Source organism: Narcine bancroftii, chromosome 13, assembly GCF_036971445.1.
Source record: "Narcine bancroftii isolate sNarBan1 chromosome 13, sNarBan1.hap1, whole genome shotgun sequence".
NCBI classification, from domain to species: domain Eukaryota; kingdom Metazoa; phylum Chordata; class Chondrichthyes; order Torpediniformes; family Narcinidae; genus Narcine; species Narcine bancroftii.
In genome coordinates, this window is record NC_091481.1 from 16,002,817 (window position 1) to 16,020,420 (window position 17,604).

At 39.6% G+C, this 17,604-nt stretch overlaps 2 protein-coding genes across 7 annotated transcripts in view; one reads left to right on the plus strand and one right to left on the minus strand.

Moving 5' to 3' along the window:
* fbxl13 (F-box and leucine-rich repeat protein 13) overlaps positions 1-12,862 on the plus strand; it is a 129,676-nt gene extending 116,814 nt beyond the window's left edge. Inside the window, exons 23-24 of one of the 2 annotated variants that reach the window (XR_011348291.1) lie at positions 3,590-3,667; positions 12,798-12,862. The gene's annotated coding sequence lies outside the window, so the exon portion shown is untranslated. Of the gene's footprint in view, positions 1-3,589; positions 3,679-12,797 lie in introns of those variants that run through there. The other variant, XM_069909722.1, reaches the window with a different exon arrangement.
* The window catches only part of fgl2a (fibrinogen-like 2a), an 82,903-nt gene that overhangs the window by 42,003 nt on the left and 23,296 nt on the right, over positions 1-17,604 (minus strand). For 3 of the 5 annotated variants that reach the window (XM_069909728.1, XM_069909724.1, XM_069909729.1), the window contains exons 2-5: positions 15,369-15,478; positions 10,246-10,338; positions 9,335-9,473; positions 943-984 (exon numbers count right to left, since the gene is read on the minus strand). In XM_069909728.1, the coding sequence (XP_069765829.1) occupies positions 943-984; positions 9,335-9,473; positions 10,246-10,338; positions 15,369-15,478 (384 nt within the window). The remainder of the gene's footprint in view (positions 1-942; positions 985-9,334; positions 9,474-10,245; positions 10,339-15,368; positions 15,479-17,604) is intronic. The other 2 variants (XM_069909727.1, XM_069909726.1) reach the window with 2 other exon arrangements.

Genomic DNA, 17,604 nt, shown 5'->3' on the forward strand with positions numbered 1-17,604 from the left:
ATGCATGGGAAAGGTTTAGAGAGATATGGACTGAAGGTAGGCAAATAGGACCAGGTGAGTAGACAACTTGGTTAGCATGGGCGTTGGGTTGAAGGACCTGGATACATGCTACAAAACTGACTCTCTCAATCCATACCCTACCCATACACCTGATTGACTTTCTCTCAAGATTCATAAACCTGATCGTCCCTTGATGAGGGCTTTGGAATCTGTCAAGTTAATGACTGCTGAAAGTGTGCAGGGTGCACTACTGGTGGCAACAGAGTCAACCATGACCTCAAGCCTCATCCAGCTAATGTGTTCAGCCCATAACAACACAACTTCAAAAAAAAAAAGCATTTTTATATTTTCAGGAGTAATGCTGTATTACTGTAATTGGGTGTGTGCTTTTCAAGATTTTAAATTTACTATTGTCTGTAGAAAATCACGTGACGGGTCCTGAAGCACTTGGTGCCAACTCTAGGAACTGTATCTCTCACGCAGCAACATACAGCAGCTGTTGCTGCCTATCTCATTGAATATCATCCAATATATTTCAGGGATGGGGGTATTAAGGCTGTCCAAATGGATTGTGTGCAAGCCACAAGTCCTGCAAGTGTGTCAAGAATGTGAGGGTGTGAGGAAAAGCAATATGAGTCATGTTTGATAAGATCTGACCTGACGGCAGGTTAGGGAAACAGTGTTTGGGCAATGTGCTTTGAAGATGCATAAATTGACCTTCAGGGTGCATTCTATAATACTTTGCTTTTTGGTCTTTTGTTTAAAATAAGAATCAGAAGGACATCTTCAGTAAGGGCACCAAAAGTCATTTGCAGAAGATTCTGCTATACAATTTGCAAACTAATCAGTCGAGTATAGGTTTCCATAGCGTAAGCTTTATTAAAAGTTGTGAAATTAAATTACCTAGTATTTGTGAGAGCAAATAAGGGAGGAGTTCCTTACCTACTGTTATAGCACCTGCTTCAGTCTGAATAGTAACACTACCTGTTCAGAATACAAAGATTATTTTCATAAGCCTTTAACAAAAAAATCAGAACTTATTCAAAATTCTATGGCAAAGCAAGTCATTTATGATAATTTACCACTATTCTCTGAAAAATACAAAATGAAGAAACTGCTTAATGATCAATATGCTCTCTTTTCGGGCACCTTGGAACCACCAATCTTTCTGTATCAGTAGTTAGTGAAAAGATTACAATTTTTTTTTAAAAAAGCAACACAAAATGCTGGAAATACTAAATAGGTGACATTTTCAATGAGTATTTACTTGCATTTTAGGTTTCTAATTTTCTAAAAATTGCAATGAATGCAACAAAAGAAAATAACTAATATTAATATTTTGTCTTGTATTATTCTTGCAAAATGTTAGATTACCTGTTGTGCATGATAGGTTCAGACTAATTTCAGGATGATTCCACTACTGTATTTTATACTATCATACTGAATTGCCCAAGAACTTTCAACTGACTGAACATCAACTTACTTTATTATTATTATTACTGCATGTACCCATGTTAAAACCAATAAAAAGGTTGAAAAAGATCTCACTGAGTAAATGAGATCAGAGGTCAAGCTGTTGTAAAATGCTTTTGCATCCAGGGCTTATGTTTCAGCATTTTCATTACAGGTGATGTCTAACTTTGAGGTTTCCCAACATTAATTTTTATTTTAGATTAACCACGGATAATTCTCTCCCACACCCAATATTAAAATCACTGCACATACTTTAAAAAAAATCTTGCAGACGTAAATTACTTGGCACTTTACTTGGCTGTATTGGTGTATTACATACATATTTGAAGAGTAACATTTCAAAAACAAGAACTAAAATAACTAAACATTTCATTGTGCAAAAGATCAGATCTCACAGAGAGGAAAAAAATCAACTTTTTCCATACAACCATCTACCCAATTTCCTATAAAGATGTTTCCTACTAATTGCATTGCTGACTTTTATTGTAGATAAAATTGTTATATTTTTAAAAATATCTTAGTGGATGATAAAATTCATTAGCATCTTTTAAATGGGCACTTTTTCTAAAAGCTTCTCAAAGTTAAGAGGTAAAACAAGAATGTTGGCAGACGCTGCGATTGTAGTCAATACACAGAAGTGCAGCCAACATTTTGGGCCCAAGTCCTTCAAGGAATCAGCAAAAGACAGGTAGGCACCTGAATAAAAGGGCAGGGTAAGGAGGGAAGAAAGGATAGGGGGGGGGAGGGGGAAGCACAGGCCAACATCCAAGAGGTGGACATAGATAGGAGGGAAAAGCTGAGAATTGATCAAGGGATTGGAGGGTAGCTCAGAAAAGAGATTTTGCGATAAGGAAAGGAAGGGACAGGGGCAAGATGCCTAACAGAAATCGATGAGGTCAATGTTAATGCTTGTTGGTTGGAGGGTGCCAAGATGTTCTTCCAATTTGCAGGAGGTTTCAGTTTGACCGTGTATGAGACTGTAGACAGACATGTCAATGTAGGAAATAGGGCAGGGAATTGAAATGGGTTACCAATGGGAAATTCCTGCTATAGTAGCAGACAGCAAAGTTGCTGAATGATCTACCAGTTTCTGTTCAGACTCTCTGATGTAGAGGAGTCCACAATGGGAGCATCGAATGCAGAAGATGAACCCCAGAGATTCAAAGGACTGTTTGGGGCGCCAAATGACAGCAAGGGAGGAGATGTAGATGCAAGTGTGGCATTTCCTGCAGTCCTGTGGGGGAAATTGATGGAAAAGGAAGAGAAGATGAGAGAGTCACAAAGGGAACAGTCCCTGCAGAAGATGGCGAGGGTGGGGGGGGGGGGGGAGTTGGGCCTGGTGCTGAGTTCTCACTGCAGGTGGTGGAAATTAGAGGATTATATTCTGGCAGAGCCCGGTAACCGAGAACAAGGGAAATCCTATCCTTGTGTCTGGGACGGAAATAGCCAGGGAAGATGTGTGGAAAATGAAGTATTTGCAGGTAAGGGCTGAATTGATGGTGGTAGAGGGGAAGCCACATTTTAAAAAAAAGTTGGAGGACATCTAATTTTTCCCATTCTAGCCTCCTCCGTATCAGACTAGGAGATGGCTTCATTGGTTTCCTTCACTCTTTTCGCTGCAATAGCAGGGATCTCCCACAATAGCATGACAACCCATTTCAATTCCCCATGCCATTCCCATCCCAATATGTCTGTCCCCCCTGGTCTCATACACTGCCAAACTGAGTCCTCCCACAAATTGGAGCAACAACTCATTCTTTCTGGGCACCTTCTAACCAGATGACATTAACATCGATGTCCAATTTCCTTTAGGTCCCTCACCGTTCCCCAAGCCTCTTTTCCTCCAGCTCTGCATTCACAGAGCTACTCCCATCATCCAATCAATTCTCAGCTTCTCTCCTTCCATCCTATCCATGTCCATCTATGGACTCTTGATTGTTGGTTGGTTGGTGCTCCTCCCCCCACCATTTTATTCAAGGTGCCTGTCTGGTTTTTTTTTGTTGCTTGTACTCAGGCCCAAAACATGACATCTTCACTTTCTATGGACACTGCAGGACCTACTGAGTTTTTCCAGCACTTGTGTGTTTTCAAGACTAAGATGCCATTTTTATTTCAGATTTAGTATGAATGTCTTGTGGATTAATGATGTTAATAGCCACAGTCAACTCTAACCCCAGGATCTGCAGGATGAAAGGTTTGTAAATTCTCAATTTCAGTCAGTGTAATTGATATTACTAATGGACTGCAGTGAATATTCAAAATAGATATTTAATGGAATTGCTCAACTGCATTGAGCTCAAAACCTTGTTTTAAAATATAAAAGCGTCTGACCCTTAAAATAATCAGGATCCCTTTATCCTGTATAAATTCTCCAAACCTGAACATTCAACCTCCAAAAAGTGAGTTCTGGCTCAGTCCATTTTACTTCCCCCACCCCGATTTACTGTTGTCCCCTTCCTCCCTTATCACCTATTTTCTCTTGCCTGTGGGCCAGTGAAAACCCCTTCCCTCTTCATTCACAGCCATTCCCCCCCCCCCCCCACCTGTTTACTGTTGTGCCCTCTCTCCCTTATCCACCTATTATCTCTTGCCTCTGGGACTGTACTCCTCTCCCTATTTTATTCCAGCACCTGCCTATATTTTGCTCAGACATTGATAAAGGATTCAGACCTGAATGTTGGTCATGTATCTTTCTCTTTGCTACATAAAGTACACTGTTTAACTTGATGAGTCTCTCCAGCATTGTGTTTTTACCTCAATCCCAAACAAAATGGTTTTAATAGTATTTTGATTTCAGAATTATGACAGAAAAACAATGGCCCAGTAGTTTGTATCAAGTGCTAAGCACTAACCATTTTCCTCAGAATAACCCAAACTTGAAAATAACCTTCCCACCTGGCAATCTTAGGAGCCAACTAGAACAGTGGTTCTCAACCATTTTCCCCCCACTCACATACAGTACCACCTTAAGTAATCTCTTACTAACTAGAGCATCTATGGCATCCTATGCGGAAATCAAAAGGTTAAGAACTACTGAACTAGAACAAGCTCCACCCATGAATGTCATGAGGGTTCCCAATCCAACTTCAATCTGTTACAGCAGTCAAATGTAACTGCTTAATGAGAACTATTGCTGGAGGAAACAGGGGGAGGGGAAAAACAATTATAAGAAACACAACCACTATCTCTCACGTTTGAAATATGATCTTGGCATTTGTAGTCCTTCATTAAAGAAAATACATGCCAAGAAAATTTTTGGACAATCAAATAATGTAACACAAGAAACCCTGCTGGAGATTATTGATAATGGAATTCTCATCTCAATGTGTGATCAGTGAAGCCTGGTTCTGTATAATGTCTTATTTTACATTGCTGGAGTAACATTGTAATCAATGTGGATTTTAAAGTTACAACAGCATTCTGGATATTCTCCTTTTCCTACTGCCCTTTCCAAATGCCTCAGAATTAGATTCATCATATGAATATGTGTCATGAAATTTGATGTTTTGCGGCAGCAGGATTGTATTGCAGGTCCAAAATTGCTATAAATTACAATTCTGTAAATATAAGATTTTAAAAAAAAAGTAAATAGAGAAAAAAAGTGAGAAAGTGTCTATAGCAGGGGTGGCCAAACCCCAGCACAGGAGCCACATGTGGCTCTCTACAATGTGTGGCTGACAGAAATATGTTGGCTGAGACAGGAATCATCCGACCTGGTGCTCACAATGCTAGTGTTAGCTTTGGATTGAAAATATTTGGTATGGATTCTGTATATACACATGCAATAATCAACTCCCCTCCTCCCTCCGCCCCCCCCCCCCCCCCCCCCCCACCCAGCTGCCCTCCCATCCGAGCTCCTGATCATAGACTTGTTAATATAAACAAAATATTTGGTATGTATAGGTGTACTTTTTGATCATTGAAACTAATACAAATTATGTTTAAAAAACTACATACATGAATAAATATTATTATGTACATGTATTTCTTAATATTTATAACAAAATGCATACAAGAGTATATTTTTATACATCTGAAGTTTATCATATGTGGCTCTTACATTAAGCATGTTTGGCCACCAATGGTCTATAGGTTCATTGTCAGTTTAGAAATCTGATGGTGGAGGGAGAAGAAGCTGTTTTTGTAACATTGGGTGAGAGTCTTCAGGCTATTGTACCTCCTTCCTGATGGTAGCAGTGAGAAAAGGACATGGTCTGGGTGGTGAAGGTCTTTGATGAAAGAGGTTGCTTTCTTGAGATACCACCTCTTAAAGATATCCTTAATGGAGTGAAGACTAATGCCCATGATGGCGCCGACTGAGTTGACAGCTTTCTGTAGCCTTTGCTTTGGCACCTCCATTCCAGCAGTGATGCAACCAATCAGAATGGTCTCCATGGTACACTTGTAGAAATTTGCAAGTCTTTAATGACATACTAAATCTCTTCAAACTCCATAAAGCATAGCTACTGGTGTACCTTCATGATGGAATAGACATAATTACTCCAGGATAGATCTTCAGAAATGTTCACACCCAGTGAAGTTCCTTACCCTCTCCACTGCTGATCCCTCGATGAGCACTGGTTGTATTCTCCTGGTTTTCCATTCCTGAAGTCCACAATCAATTCCTTAGTTGAGTGCAAGGTTGTTGTTGTGATACTACTCAACTAACTGATCTCACTCATTGCCATTTGTGATTCTGCTGATAACCGTAATGTCAGTGAGGAGATGTTACCAATCTGCACTGGCTGTGGTCTTCTGATGAGGAAGTCAAGGATCCAGTTGCAGAGGGAGTTGACGAGGCCCAGGTTTTGTAGTTTGCTGACCATTACGGAGGCTGTGATAGTGTAGAAGGTCAAGTTATAATTGATGAAAAGCAGCCTGATGTACCTGTTGTCTAGAAGGATCAAGGCTAATTGGAGAGCCAGTGAGATTGCATCTGCGGTGGAACGATTGCAGCGGTAGGAAAATTGCAAAACCTTACAAGGCAGATGTTCTCTAGGATTTCCTAGCACCAGCAACCCAAATGAATACTTAATTGAGAATACTAGAACTACCATTAAAGAAAACTGCAACCAACTAATGAGTCATAATTATTTTACAGAACAGTGAAATAACAAAAAAATTGTACCATGTAAGAGCTTGTTGCAATATATTTTTTTTAATTCCTTTTTTCCTGGAGACCTAATTAGCAAAGAACAAAGAGCCATTCTACTCTGTGCTAAACTGGAGTTTAGCTTGATTTACAGCCAAATTGGTTCAATATGCAACTTCATCCTGCAGTGATTTTTAAAAAAAAATAAAGCAACCAATGAACTGACCACATTTTGTTTATCCATGAAAACATCAAAACGTTACACAAGCTAGACTCTTAACTCTCACACCGCTGATACTTGGCATTGCAAATACTCTACTGTACATTAAATGTAATGCTTTCTTTGCATATAGTTTTGGGTTAAAATTAAATATAGACTACATGTAGTACAGCAAGGAGTTTTGTTTGGATTTGCAAATTGGGAGAAGGCAATAATTTTTCATGGCTTTCAGAAACATAGCATTTTTCAATTTTTCAACATTTGTGATAGCACTTCAAAATGCAATTAGGGATTTTTGTCTCCTTACCCCATAGTGCAAAACAGATGTATTGAGAGCCTTTGCAATGGATCTCTGCATTGCTTGTACTGTATGCAAAATTCTATTGGACACAGGCCAAATAACAACCAAATAAGTGATATTTTGAGCCTAAAAGCAGATTTCCTCAGTTTATCACATTTAAATTGCCTGACTCCCTCTTAAAGTTTCTCCAAATTCAAACACTTTTTAAGAACAGAAGTTGTGCATCATCTTTTATCTGCATCTGAAAATGTAAATACAATTTGAAACCAAGGCATTTTTTGACCGTGAGCAAGACTGATTAACTTCCAAATGATTTGGTTTTTTTTAAAAAACTTGACAGAACTGTTTACATCCCATCCACCTCCAACCCTAGCAACTCTTAACATGGTGTAATCTCTTAAATAGACAATGTTGGAGGAGGTTCATGGATGGAGGTGTGGGATATCTTGTCAAAGAATATATGAGCTGATAGTAGAATATGATTTTGATACTCTAGATGAGATACAAAGATTTTTTTCCTGGCCACATTCTGAAACCACATCAAATTCCATTCTCCACTCTCCATCAATATACCTCATCATCTTCCAGATCCAATGGCACTGCAAGGGGAAAGATTAGACTGGAGGCCTGTGACTGGTGGTTTGTCTCAAGGATCAGTGTTGGGACCATTGTTGTTTGTTGTCTATATCAATGTTCTGGATGGTAATGTAGTAAATTGGTTCAGTAAGTTTGCTGATGACACTAAGATTGGAGGTGTCGTGGACAGCGAGGAAGATTTTCAAAGCTTGCAGAGGGATCTGGACCAACTGGGAGAACGGGCCAAAAATGGCAGATAGAGTTTAATACAGACAAGTGTGAGGTGTTGCATTTTGTAAGGGCAATCCAAGGTAGGACATACACAGTAAACAGTAGGGCACTGAGAAGAGCAGAGGAGCAAAGAAATCTGGGAATACAGATGCATTTTCCCTGAAGGTGGTGTTGCAGATGAACAGGGTTATAAAAAATGCTTTTGGTATCTTAGCCTTTATAAGTCAAAGTATAGGAGTTGGGATGATGGGAGGCCGAATTTGGAATATTGTGTGCAGTTCTGCATGCCTAACTACAGGAAGGATATCACTAAAATTGAAAGAGAGCAGAGAAGATATCTAGGATTTTGCTGGGACTTCAGGAGTTGAGTTACAGGGAAAGATTTATTCCTTGGAGAGAAGAATGAGGGGAGATTTGATTGAGGTTTATCAGATTATGAGAGGTATAGACAGAGTGGATGCAAGTAGGCTTTTTCCACTTAGATCGGGAGAGATAAATACTGAAGGTCATGTTTTAAGCTGAAAGGGGAAAGGTTTAGGGGGAACATTAGGGGAAAGTTCTTCACTCAGAGTGGTGAGAGTGTAGAATGAGCTGCCATCTGATGTGGTGAATGTGGGTTTGATCTCCAGTTTTAAGAATAAATTGGATAGATACGTAAATGGGAGAGGTCTGGAGGGTTATTGAATGGGAGCAGGTCAATGGGCTGTGGAATAATGGTTGGAACAGACTAGAAGGGCCAAATGGGCTGGTTTCTGTGCTGTAGCATTCTATGGTTCTCGAGCCTAAAAAATAGATTGCACAGCATCTGTCTTTTAGGCAGTAAGCATAAAATTTTTTAAACTCAGAATAAATTGTATTATCCATAATTTCTGGATCAAATCATACCATCTGCAAAACTTGACCAGGCAATCCCATGTTCATTCCATATTAGTGCAATTGATCCTTTTCTGGCATCATGCACACTCCACATTTCAGGAAATCCCACAATTTTTGTGCAAGAGCCTGAGTTGATGTTATTGTTAAACTTAACAATGTTTTAATACACCGAAAAAGGTTACACTATCTTTTCCAGGCTTGGGTTTCGCCTAAGCTGCACTTTCCAAAGCAAATTTGAAAAGTGGGAGGCCCCTTCCTCTTCAACTGGCAGAGACAATCAACACTTTCACAAATGTTAGCTGTGAAATCTTGTATTCCATTTAAGTGACCGCACATCAGTTAATGTGAAATTATTTGCCAGACCAGCAGTATGCTGAAAATACTAATGCTTATGGTTTCAAGCAGAAAAAAAATCCAATTTCAATGTCAAAATCTGCAAAGTACATCAATTATATCCACAGAATACTTGATTTACTTTCTATCTGTGAAGTAAAATATTTTAAAAAAAGCTATGTTAGTTCCCAGTTCTCTAAAGGCACTAGTTATTGGCAACAAAACACCTCACCGTGAATGTTTCCAAGTTCAATATTCCCAATGGAGGAAGACAGATGTGAAGACTTGGCATAAATGTACTTTGTTTTTAATGCACCGTTAGTAGTGGAAATATTCATGTTCGTTCCTTGAAGTTTCTCAATTTCCACAACCTATAGAAAAGTTGAAGGGTTTGAACTTCAATTTTTTAAGAACATATCATTAATTGTTCAGTTAATAAACAAGACTTTTTAAGATCTTCATTCTTAATTCTGTAAACATTCTTGAATTATGCAGTTCCAGGATAAGATAGAATACACTTGCACACCAATAGATTGCTACACAAAATCTAAAATGCAGACTAAAATCCCTCATACTATGCAGATTCACAATTTTCATCTGATTACTGATAAATAATGAAAAAGTTTAGTACATTTTCTAGAGAGTGAAATAAATGTCCGAAGGAAGAGCAGGCGACACTTGACTGCACCATAATTATTATAATTAGTTATTGGGAATAAATGCTGTGTCTGTCTTTTTTGACAATTATTAGATGAAAGAGAAGGCTCATGTCCAAAAGCAAGGGTTAAAGCTGTTTAAAAAGAAAACTGGATATATTTTACATGCACCTATAGCTTTAAGATAAAGTGAGATTTAATCTGAGTTACAACATTTCTGTGGTAATGCTATTGGGGAATGAAAGCTTAGTCTGAGATGGGAAATCTGTTACTTTACTTGTATGGTCTATTGTCAGGAGTCAAAATATGTTTGGTTGTCCAGTAGACAGAGCATTGGACAGTAGGCAGTAGTAATTTACAAACTTTTAAAGATTTTTTAAAAATCTGGAATGAATCATTTATTTTATTGCTTGTTTATAACCTGATTTCAGTGCATATTTTAAACTATTAAAGCTGATCAAATAGAAAGGAATCATCTTCAACTTACACCTTTATTGGAGGTTTGTATATCTACGTTTCCATGGATTGTTCCGAGACAGATAACATTTCCACCTCTGCTTTGCACTTTAACTTTATGGGCCTGATTTTAGCACAGTGAACAAAAAAAGAGCAAACCAAGTTTTGTCTAAGTATAAAATGTCAAATTTATATTAGCATTCCCAACACAAGTGACCCAATAGTAATAATTTCAATTTTTCCTCACATCACTAGACATTTTTTGATGGTATTAGCATTCAGAAATTTAAAAGAAAAATTCAGCATGTCTTAAAACGCAGAGCAAGAAGGCGGCGCTGCCAGGGGTGTAGACCTGTGAGGAGTGAGGGAGCGGAGATGCAGCGCTCCCACAGAGTCCAGCCACCCAGTCGGTTACCATCCGCTCCATACAGGCTTTGAACAGCCCGTTGAGGGAGCCGATGGTGGTTTTAGTTGAAATCCCGTGACCGCGGATCTGCACCCAAGATGGAAGTGCCTATTAATTGGCAGCAACCACGAGGGGCTGCAGACTCCAGAGGACTGAGAAAGAGAAGTGGAGGATACGACCCACCAGGATGGTGATCACGATGGCGGACCAATGAGGGGGCTCTGCAGCTGAGGGACCAGTGCATGTGGCGGGGTGCTAGTGGCTCGAGGCAAGGAACACATGGAAGCTGTGAGCTGCTGGAAACTGCTGTCGGGAGACTCACACCGGGCTGCGCGGACTGCTGGAGACTGGCTTGAACTGGCTAGAGGGAAATCAGGATGAGAGCGGGTGCTGAAGGTTTCCTGACCATGTCGGAGGTTCGGATCTGGAGCTCGGATTGCCAATGGTTTGGAGGGGCTGCGGTACCACTGGAGGCAAATCCATCGACATTTGGTGACTCGGGGTGGGGGGGGGGTGGGAGAAGGGAGATCTCTCTTTTTCTTTTCTCCCTCTGATTGTAAGTCTTACTGTACGCTTGACTGTAAGAGATGCTTTGCCCTTACGGCTAAAGACTTAGCTCTCTGAATGCGCAGTGGCTGACTCCAAGGCAGTGATTCCAATCCTTTTCGGGGAAGGATAATCGGTGGAGCACTGCACTACGCTGCCTGACCTGAATGTACAGCCGCTGCAAGCAGCAATTCCTGCTGGTGGCAAACCTGTCTGCCTTGCACCCGACAAAAAGTTTTATTACTATGATAATAAATTGAATCTTGAAATGAACAAGGGTAAAACTTGAGAAAGATGAGAACATTAAGTGTTAAATAAACATCCTGTTGATTAGTGGCCCAAACAAGTAGATAAATGAAAGCAAAGTACAAAAATGGCTGAAAAATAAAACATTCAAGTTTCAGCGGAAGGGTTCTGAAAGGATGCAGAAAGAGAGAATGTCCATCTAAATCAGAATACTTGTTTTCTTATAAATATAAAAATAGGCAGGAGAGGACAGAAGGTGGAGAGAAGATAAATGAATAAAGGCCTTTTTGCAAACAGGATGATAATGGTTGGGCCTACAAACAACAAAAATTATTCAAAGACTTATTTGGTACAAAATTAAGCAAGTACATAGTTCTAGAAGGTAGAATTGATCCAAAATAAGACCGTTTGAAACAAGAAAGACTTACAGAAATTATAGCTGAAAACCCAGCAAAATGATGAGTGCTAATCAGACAAGAAATTGAGATAAAAGGGGAAAGATAATATAAGGAAAAAAAATGCAGGGATGTCAAAGCTTGAAGTAATGCTACAAAACATTTTATTCAAGGAGAGAATAGTGATTGGAAAGGGGGTTCTCTCAATGCACTGAAACAACTTGTTGAGGATTTTCAGTTGTGGAGAAACAAGAGACTGCATCAAACATTAGGCCATTTCATGTCAGGCCATCTCCTGGAGGCCAGCAACAAGAGAAGATTGAAAACTTGAAACTTACCTTTTAGACAGCACCCCTAAACAGCTGGTCCAGCATCACATTCATCAAGAGGTGCTTCATAGCGCCCTCTGGAGCCGGAGAAGGAGCGACTGGTGCCATCGAGCCACGCATCATAAATATGAAGCAGAGCAAAGGCCATCTTCTCTACCCATAATCCCCCATGCAGCTGCAACCGTTAAGTTTCTCAGAACAGTTCAGCAGAGAGCGGCCCCGAAGGCTGATGCGACCAGGTAAGGGTGTCACGGCCCACACCGGTTGCCGCCCCAATGGCTCCCGGTGCCCCCTACTGCCTCCCAACAGCTCCCACCCGCCTCCCTTGCCTTAAGGGGGGTCACGAAAGGAGATGGGTTGCGGGCTGATGGCATCATCAGCCCGTCACTAACCAGCCGCTTGCAGCGGCTGTACATTCAGGTCAGGCAGCGTAGCGCAGTGCTCCACCGATTATCCTTCCCCGAAAAGGATTGGAATCACTGCCTTGGAGTCAGCCACCGCGCATTCAGAGAGCTAAGTCTTTAGCCGTAAGGGAAAAGAACCTGTCTTTACAGAAGGGTGTTTTCCCTGCTTGAGAGTGCCTATTGAGAATTGCTTTGCCTCCACAAATCTTGCTTGATCTGCTGATTCCACCAACATTTTGTTTCTACTTCTTCAACAGTTCCTCTCAAATACACACAACTTATCATGTTGAAGGATATTACTGCATTGGGACACCACCTGGAAATCTTGTTCTTTAATTGGTTCTGGATCAAATCTCAGCACCTTGAAAATTCCTGAATTGCAAAGTACAGAAGATTAAAAATGCAGCTCACCACATGATGCTCAAGCTGATGAGAATAGTTAAAAGAAGCCTGATAACAATCGGGGGGAAAAAAAAGTGTAGGTAGAGACCGGGAATAATTGGATCAGATCTAATCCACTTATCATTTGAAGATAGTTTAACGTTAAAGTTATTTCCATTGTGCTTCAAGGACAGATTTAACAAACATCATACAACGATCATTCTCTCCCAGTCATGATAGCCTTGTAGTCGCCCAACAGTATTGAAAATGCACTGTAAGAGTTTCCATTGTAAATCTGTGGACAACAATATCTCAATATTAATGATGGTAAATAGGAGGCAGTGGGTGGTGTTTCACCACTTTTTAACTGGAATTCTGTGAATAGCAGTATACCACAACGATCAGTGCTAGGACCCTTATGTTTGTGATATTCATTAAATGTAGGAGGTACAATCAGTGAATGTAGAAGACACAAAAGTTTTTGGCATTGTGGATAAGGAGAAAGATCATCTTTGGCTAAATAATATGTTGAAAAGGTGGCAGGGCAAAGGCAGGTAGAATTTAATCCTGACACATGTAAAATTATGCATTTTGAAAGTCAAATAAAAGCTCTAGAGAATATTGATGAACAGAAATAGCTGAGGGTACAAGTTCAGAGATTCCTGAAAGTGGTGGTACAAATTGAAGGTGGTATGTATTCCATGATATACCTGATGAAGGCAAACATCTAAAGAATAGGACAACATGTTACAACCTTATGCAAACATTGGCTATGCCAAACCTGGAGTAAAGAATGCAGTTCTAGTCAATTAATAAAATTTTTATGTTCCATATTTTCATTGTTGATAAAAACAATTTAAAGAGTGACCAGAGATTAAGATTTTTTTTTTTAAATATCCCCTTTACACACTTGTGACAATATAGCAATGACAAAACTGCCTAATGAGACTCCAACAATCATCCTAGAATAAAATTGACAACCTTGAAAAATATGGAAAATAAATTCTTGTAGAAAGCAAGACATCAGAATAAATGACCGAGTCTTACCAATAGCCAAGTCTCTTCCAAATCCCCTTCTGATAAGGGCTATGCTTCTTTACATTTACTATAAACCAGGTTGTTTCAGACAAATAGAAAACCATTGGTCTAAAAAGGCCCATTAGCTAAAAGCAAACATGAAGCAGCACTGATAATGAAGAAATCCATGGGCCAGATTGGCTTCCCTTTCGGCTATCAACAAAATTGTAGAAAACCAGCAGAGGACAGGACAAAAGCATCAATATTAGTATTTTCATAAACTTTAAAAATGAAAACAAAAATAATGATTCCAGTCCTTGGCTATTTCATGCTACACCTAATTTTCAAAACCTTTGCTGTCAACTTAAGTTGTGGAAGTTTATTTTTACAATTTGAATCATAGTCCCTTTGAAATGCGAGTTTGAGACCTACTGTAGTTTCTGGACAAATGTTAAACTGGTTGTTTTAAGTATGGAGACCATTGCCGCCTCCTGGCAAGTTCCTGTAATTCAGCTGAATCTTAAATCAATCATGTAGCACAGAAACAGGCCCTTTGGATTTTTCAAGTCAGCACAAACAATCAAGAACTTATTTAAAACTAATCACATTTTATTATCCCCTCATCCCCATGAAACCCCCCCCCCCCCACCCCCAGAGTCTACCATTCACAAAAATTATCAACTCACACATCTTCGTGACATAGCACACACCCAGAGAACTTGGGGAAATCCTATGTGATGTGGTCACACAGTCTCCAACAGGGGTTTGAATCAATTCTGAGTTGCTGGAGTTACAAGACAGTAGTTCAACACTCTGCTTCATTGAATGATTTGTGAAATTCTATTGGCAATAATATCTCGACGAAAGGCTCAGGCCCAAAACACTGGTTATATATCTTTGCCTCCTATGGACGCTGTGGAACCTGCCAAGCTTCTCCAACACTTTTGCACGTTAACACACTCAATCTCTGCAGACTTTCTGGATTCCCTCAACAATAATTCAGCCCACATTAATAATCATGATTCATTGAAATATTTCAAAATTTATCACCTTGCATTCAGTATCAAGAATTTCACAGTAATTATGGCATGTAGACATCTGGTGGAAAATGAATGGAGAGTATCAAAGAGAAATAGGCAGAATAAAATAAGAGTCAATGGGGAAAAAGACTTGCTTACATTCTTTCTGATGAGGACATAAAAGAAGATTTCTCCTACAAGAATTTTAGACATTTTCTTCCACACAGAAATATTCTATATTTGCCACAATGCCTTAATAACTTCATTGATTAAGCTCTGCATCCTAATTCAGTTACATAAAATCAAAATAATCTTGCATAAAAGCATTGAAAAGCCTAGTAACCTTGACAATATTCATCTTCCTAACTCAAGAAATTAAAAAAAACTCAAACATAAATAAAATTGATGTACCTTTAATGAATTCAAGATACTGTGCCCTCTCTCAGTTTCCACACTGCAGTTATCACACTCCATTTTTTTTATTTTAACACATCCTTCACGAAATGTGCTAATATCCAAATCTGTAATAAAAATGGAAGATTTTGAATCACTATCACAACATATCAAATAGGGGTGTTTGAAAATCAACAAACTGCAGATGCTGCAAGTCTGAAATAAAACATTTAATAGTAAGGTAGCAAGAGAAATAAAGTTAGTGTTTGAAGTCAAGGACCCTTTCAGACTGGAGGAGAGAGAAAATAAATTCCCTTCAAATGACAGAGAAGGATAAATCAGAGATAGTTTATTTTCCCCATCTATTTCCCCCCACCTCCATCACCTCCTCCTTCTCTCTCCATCTTAAACATTTCCTGGTTCAGATGAAGAGTCTTTTTTTTTTTATTTTTTGAATATTTTATTTTTGATTTTCAAAGACTCACACAAATCCAAACAAACACAGATGAAGAGTCTTTGAGTGACGTTTCTCTCTCCATTGATGCTGGGTGACCTGTTAGGAGTTTTGACTTTTCTTTCTTTCTTTGGCTTGGCTTCGCGGACGAAGATTTATGGAGGGGGTAAAAGTCCACGTCAGCTGCAGGCTCGTTTGTAGCTGACAAGTCCGATGCGGGACAGGCAGACACGGTTGCAGCGGCTGCAGGGGAAAATTGGTTGGTTGGGGTTGGGTGTTGGGTTTTTCCTCCTTTACCTTTTGTTTAAAGCCAAATTATTTATTCTAAATAGCATAGCATGTAATTATAGTGCAATTTACAATAAGCAAGTAACTAAGTGGGTTGGGCTTCTTACAATGTTCTCTGGAAGACAAATAGAAATATCTCTGTGAAGGGGAGACCTTTCTGGAAGGATATTACTAGCCTCTTTTAAACTGCAGCACCTGGGTTGCCCTCCTGGATCCCAGGTGCAATTTCAGGGGCAAAATCCAGAAGAGTTTGAACTAGTCAAAAGGCTGGTTAAAGAAAAGTTTATGCGTGTGTGCTAAGATACCCAGCCACCCTGAAAGTAGTAATGCCAGGGAGGGAAAGCAAATTTTTAACTGAGCTAGGAAAGGCTCGGCAATTCACCAAGGGGTTACCAGTGCTCGGTGGGGGTGGGGGAAGAAAAGTAAAAGTAAAAATGGGGAATAAACCATGGCAATGTAAGAATTTGCTGGAAAAGGTAATAGTATTTTGGCACAAATATGTGTAACTACTAGATTTATGGGAAAGGAGAAAAAAGTTTATAAGAAATGATAAGGGGAGAAAGATCTGGGACGCTCAGTGGGGAGAGGAATGAGTGTGAGGCACATGACCTATTATATTGGGAGGTGTGGTGACAATTTACAGGAAATGGTCACTGAAGGAGGGCGGGGGGTGCGAAAGATGGAGTGTGAATCTGGATGAGGGAATATGTGGGATTAGCTGGCTTTTATTGTAGTTTTTAAAAATCGATGCGTCTTCATTTTTCTTTGTTGAATATCTGAACTTGGGGCAGCGAAGGTGCAGAAAGATTATGGTTCTGACAATCCTCGGGACAATGGCTAAGAGCATAAATAGTGTTAGTTTTAATGTCAATGGTCTAAATGGAACAGTAGTTTTAATGTCAATGGTTTAAATGGAGAAGTCAAGAGAAAAAGGGTCTTGGCACACATTAAGAAAATTAGAGCATATCTGGCCTTCCCTCAGGAAACCCATTTAACAGAACGAGAGCATCAAAAGTTAAAAATGAGGCTGGGTGGGCCAGGTAATAGCCCCTCATTCAGTTTGAAGGCAAGGGGCATAGCAATTTTGATAGGGAAGAGTGCTCCAGTGAGAGTGCAGGGTTTGACTCTAGATAAAGCAAGTAGATTTGTATTGGTGTACTTCTAGATATATTCAGAATCCTGGACCTTAATGAAAGTATATACCCCCAACTTCGATTTATGCAGGATATTTTCCTGAGATTGGCAGAGGGAAGGGAGAATATCCTAGTTGGGGGAGATTTTAATTTCTGTCTGGATCCTGTCTTGGACAAGTCAACAGAAAAATTAGCGAAAACAAAGGCAGCAAAGGGCCACCATTGACAATATGAAAGAGCTGAATTTGATTGATATATGGAGGTGGAATCCGATGGAGAAGGATTATTCCTTCTGATCAAGGCAGTATGACTCCTGTAATGGAAGATTCTAACCTATTTTTTAACCTGTTTTTTCCTTAATTTCCAGCTCTTGGTTCTG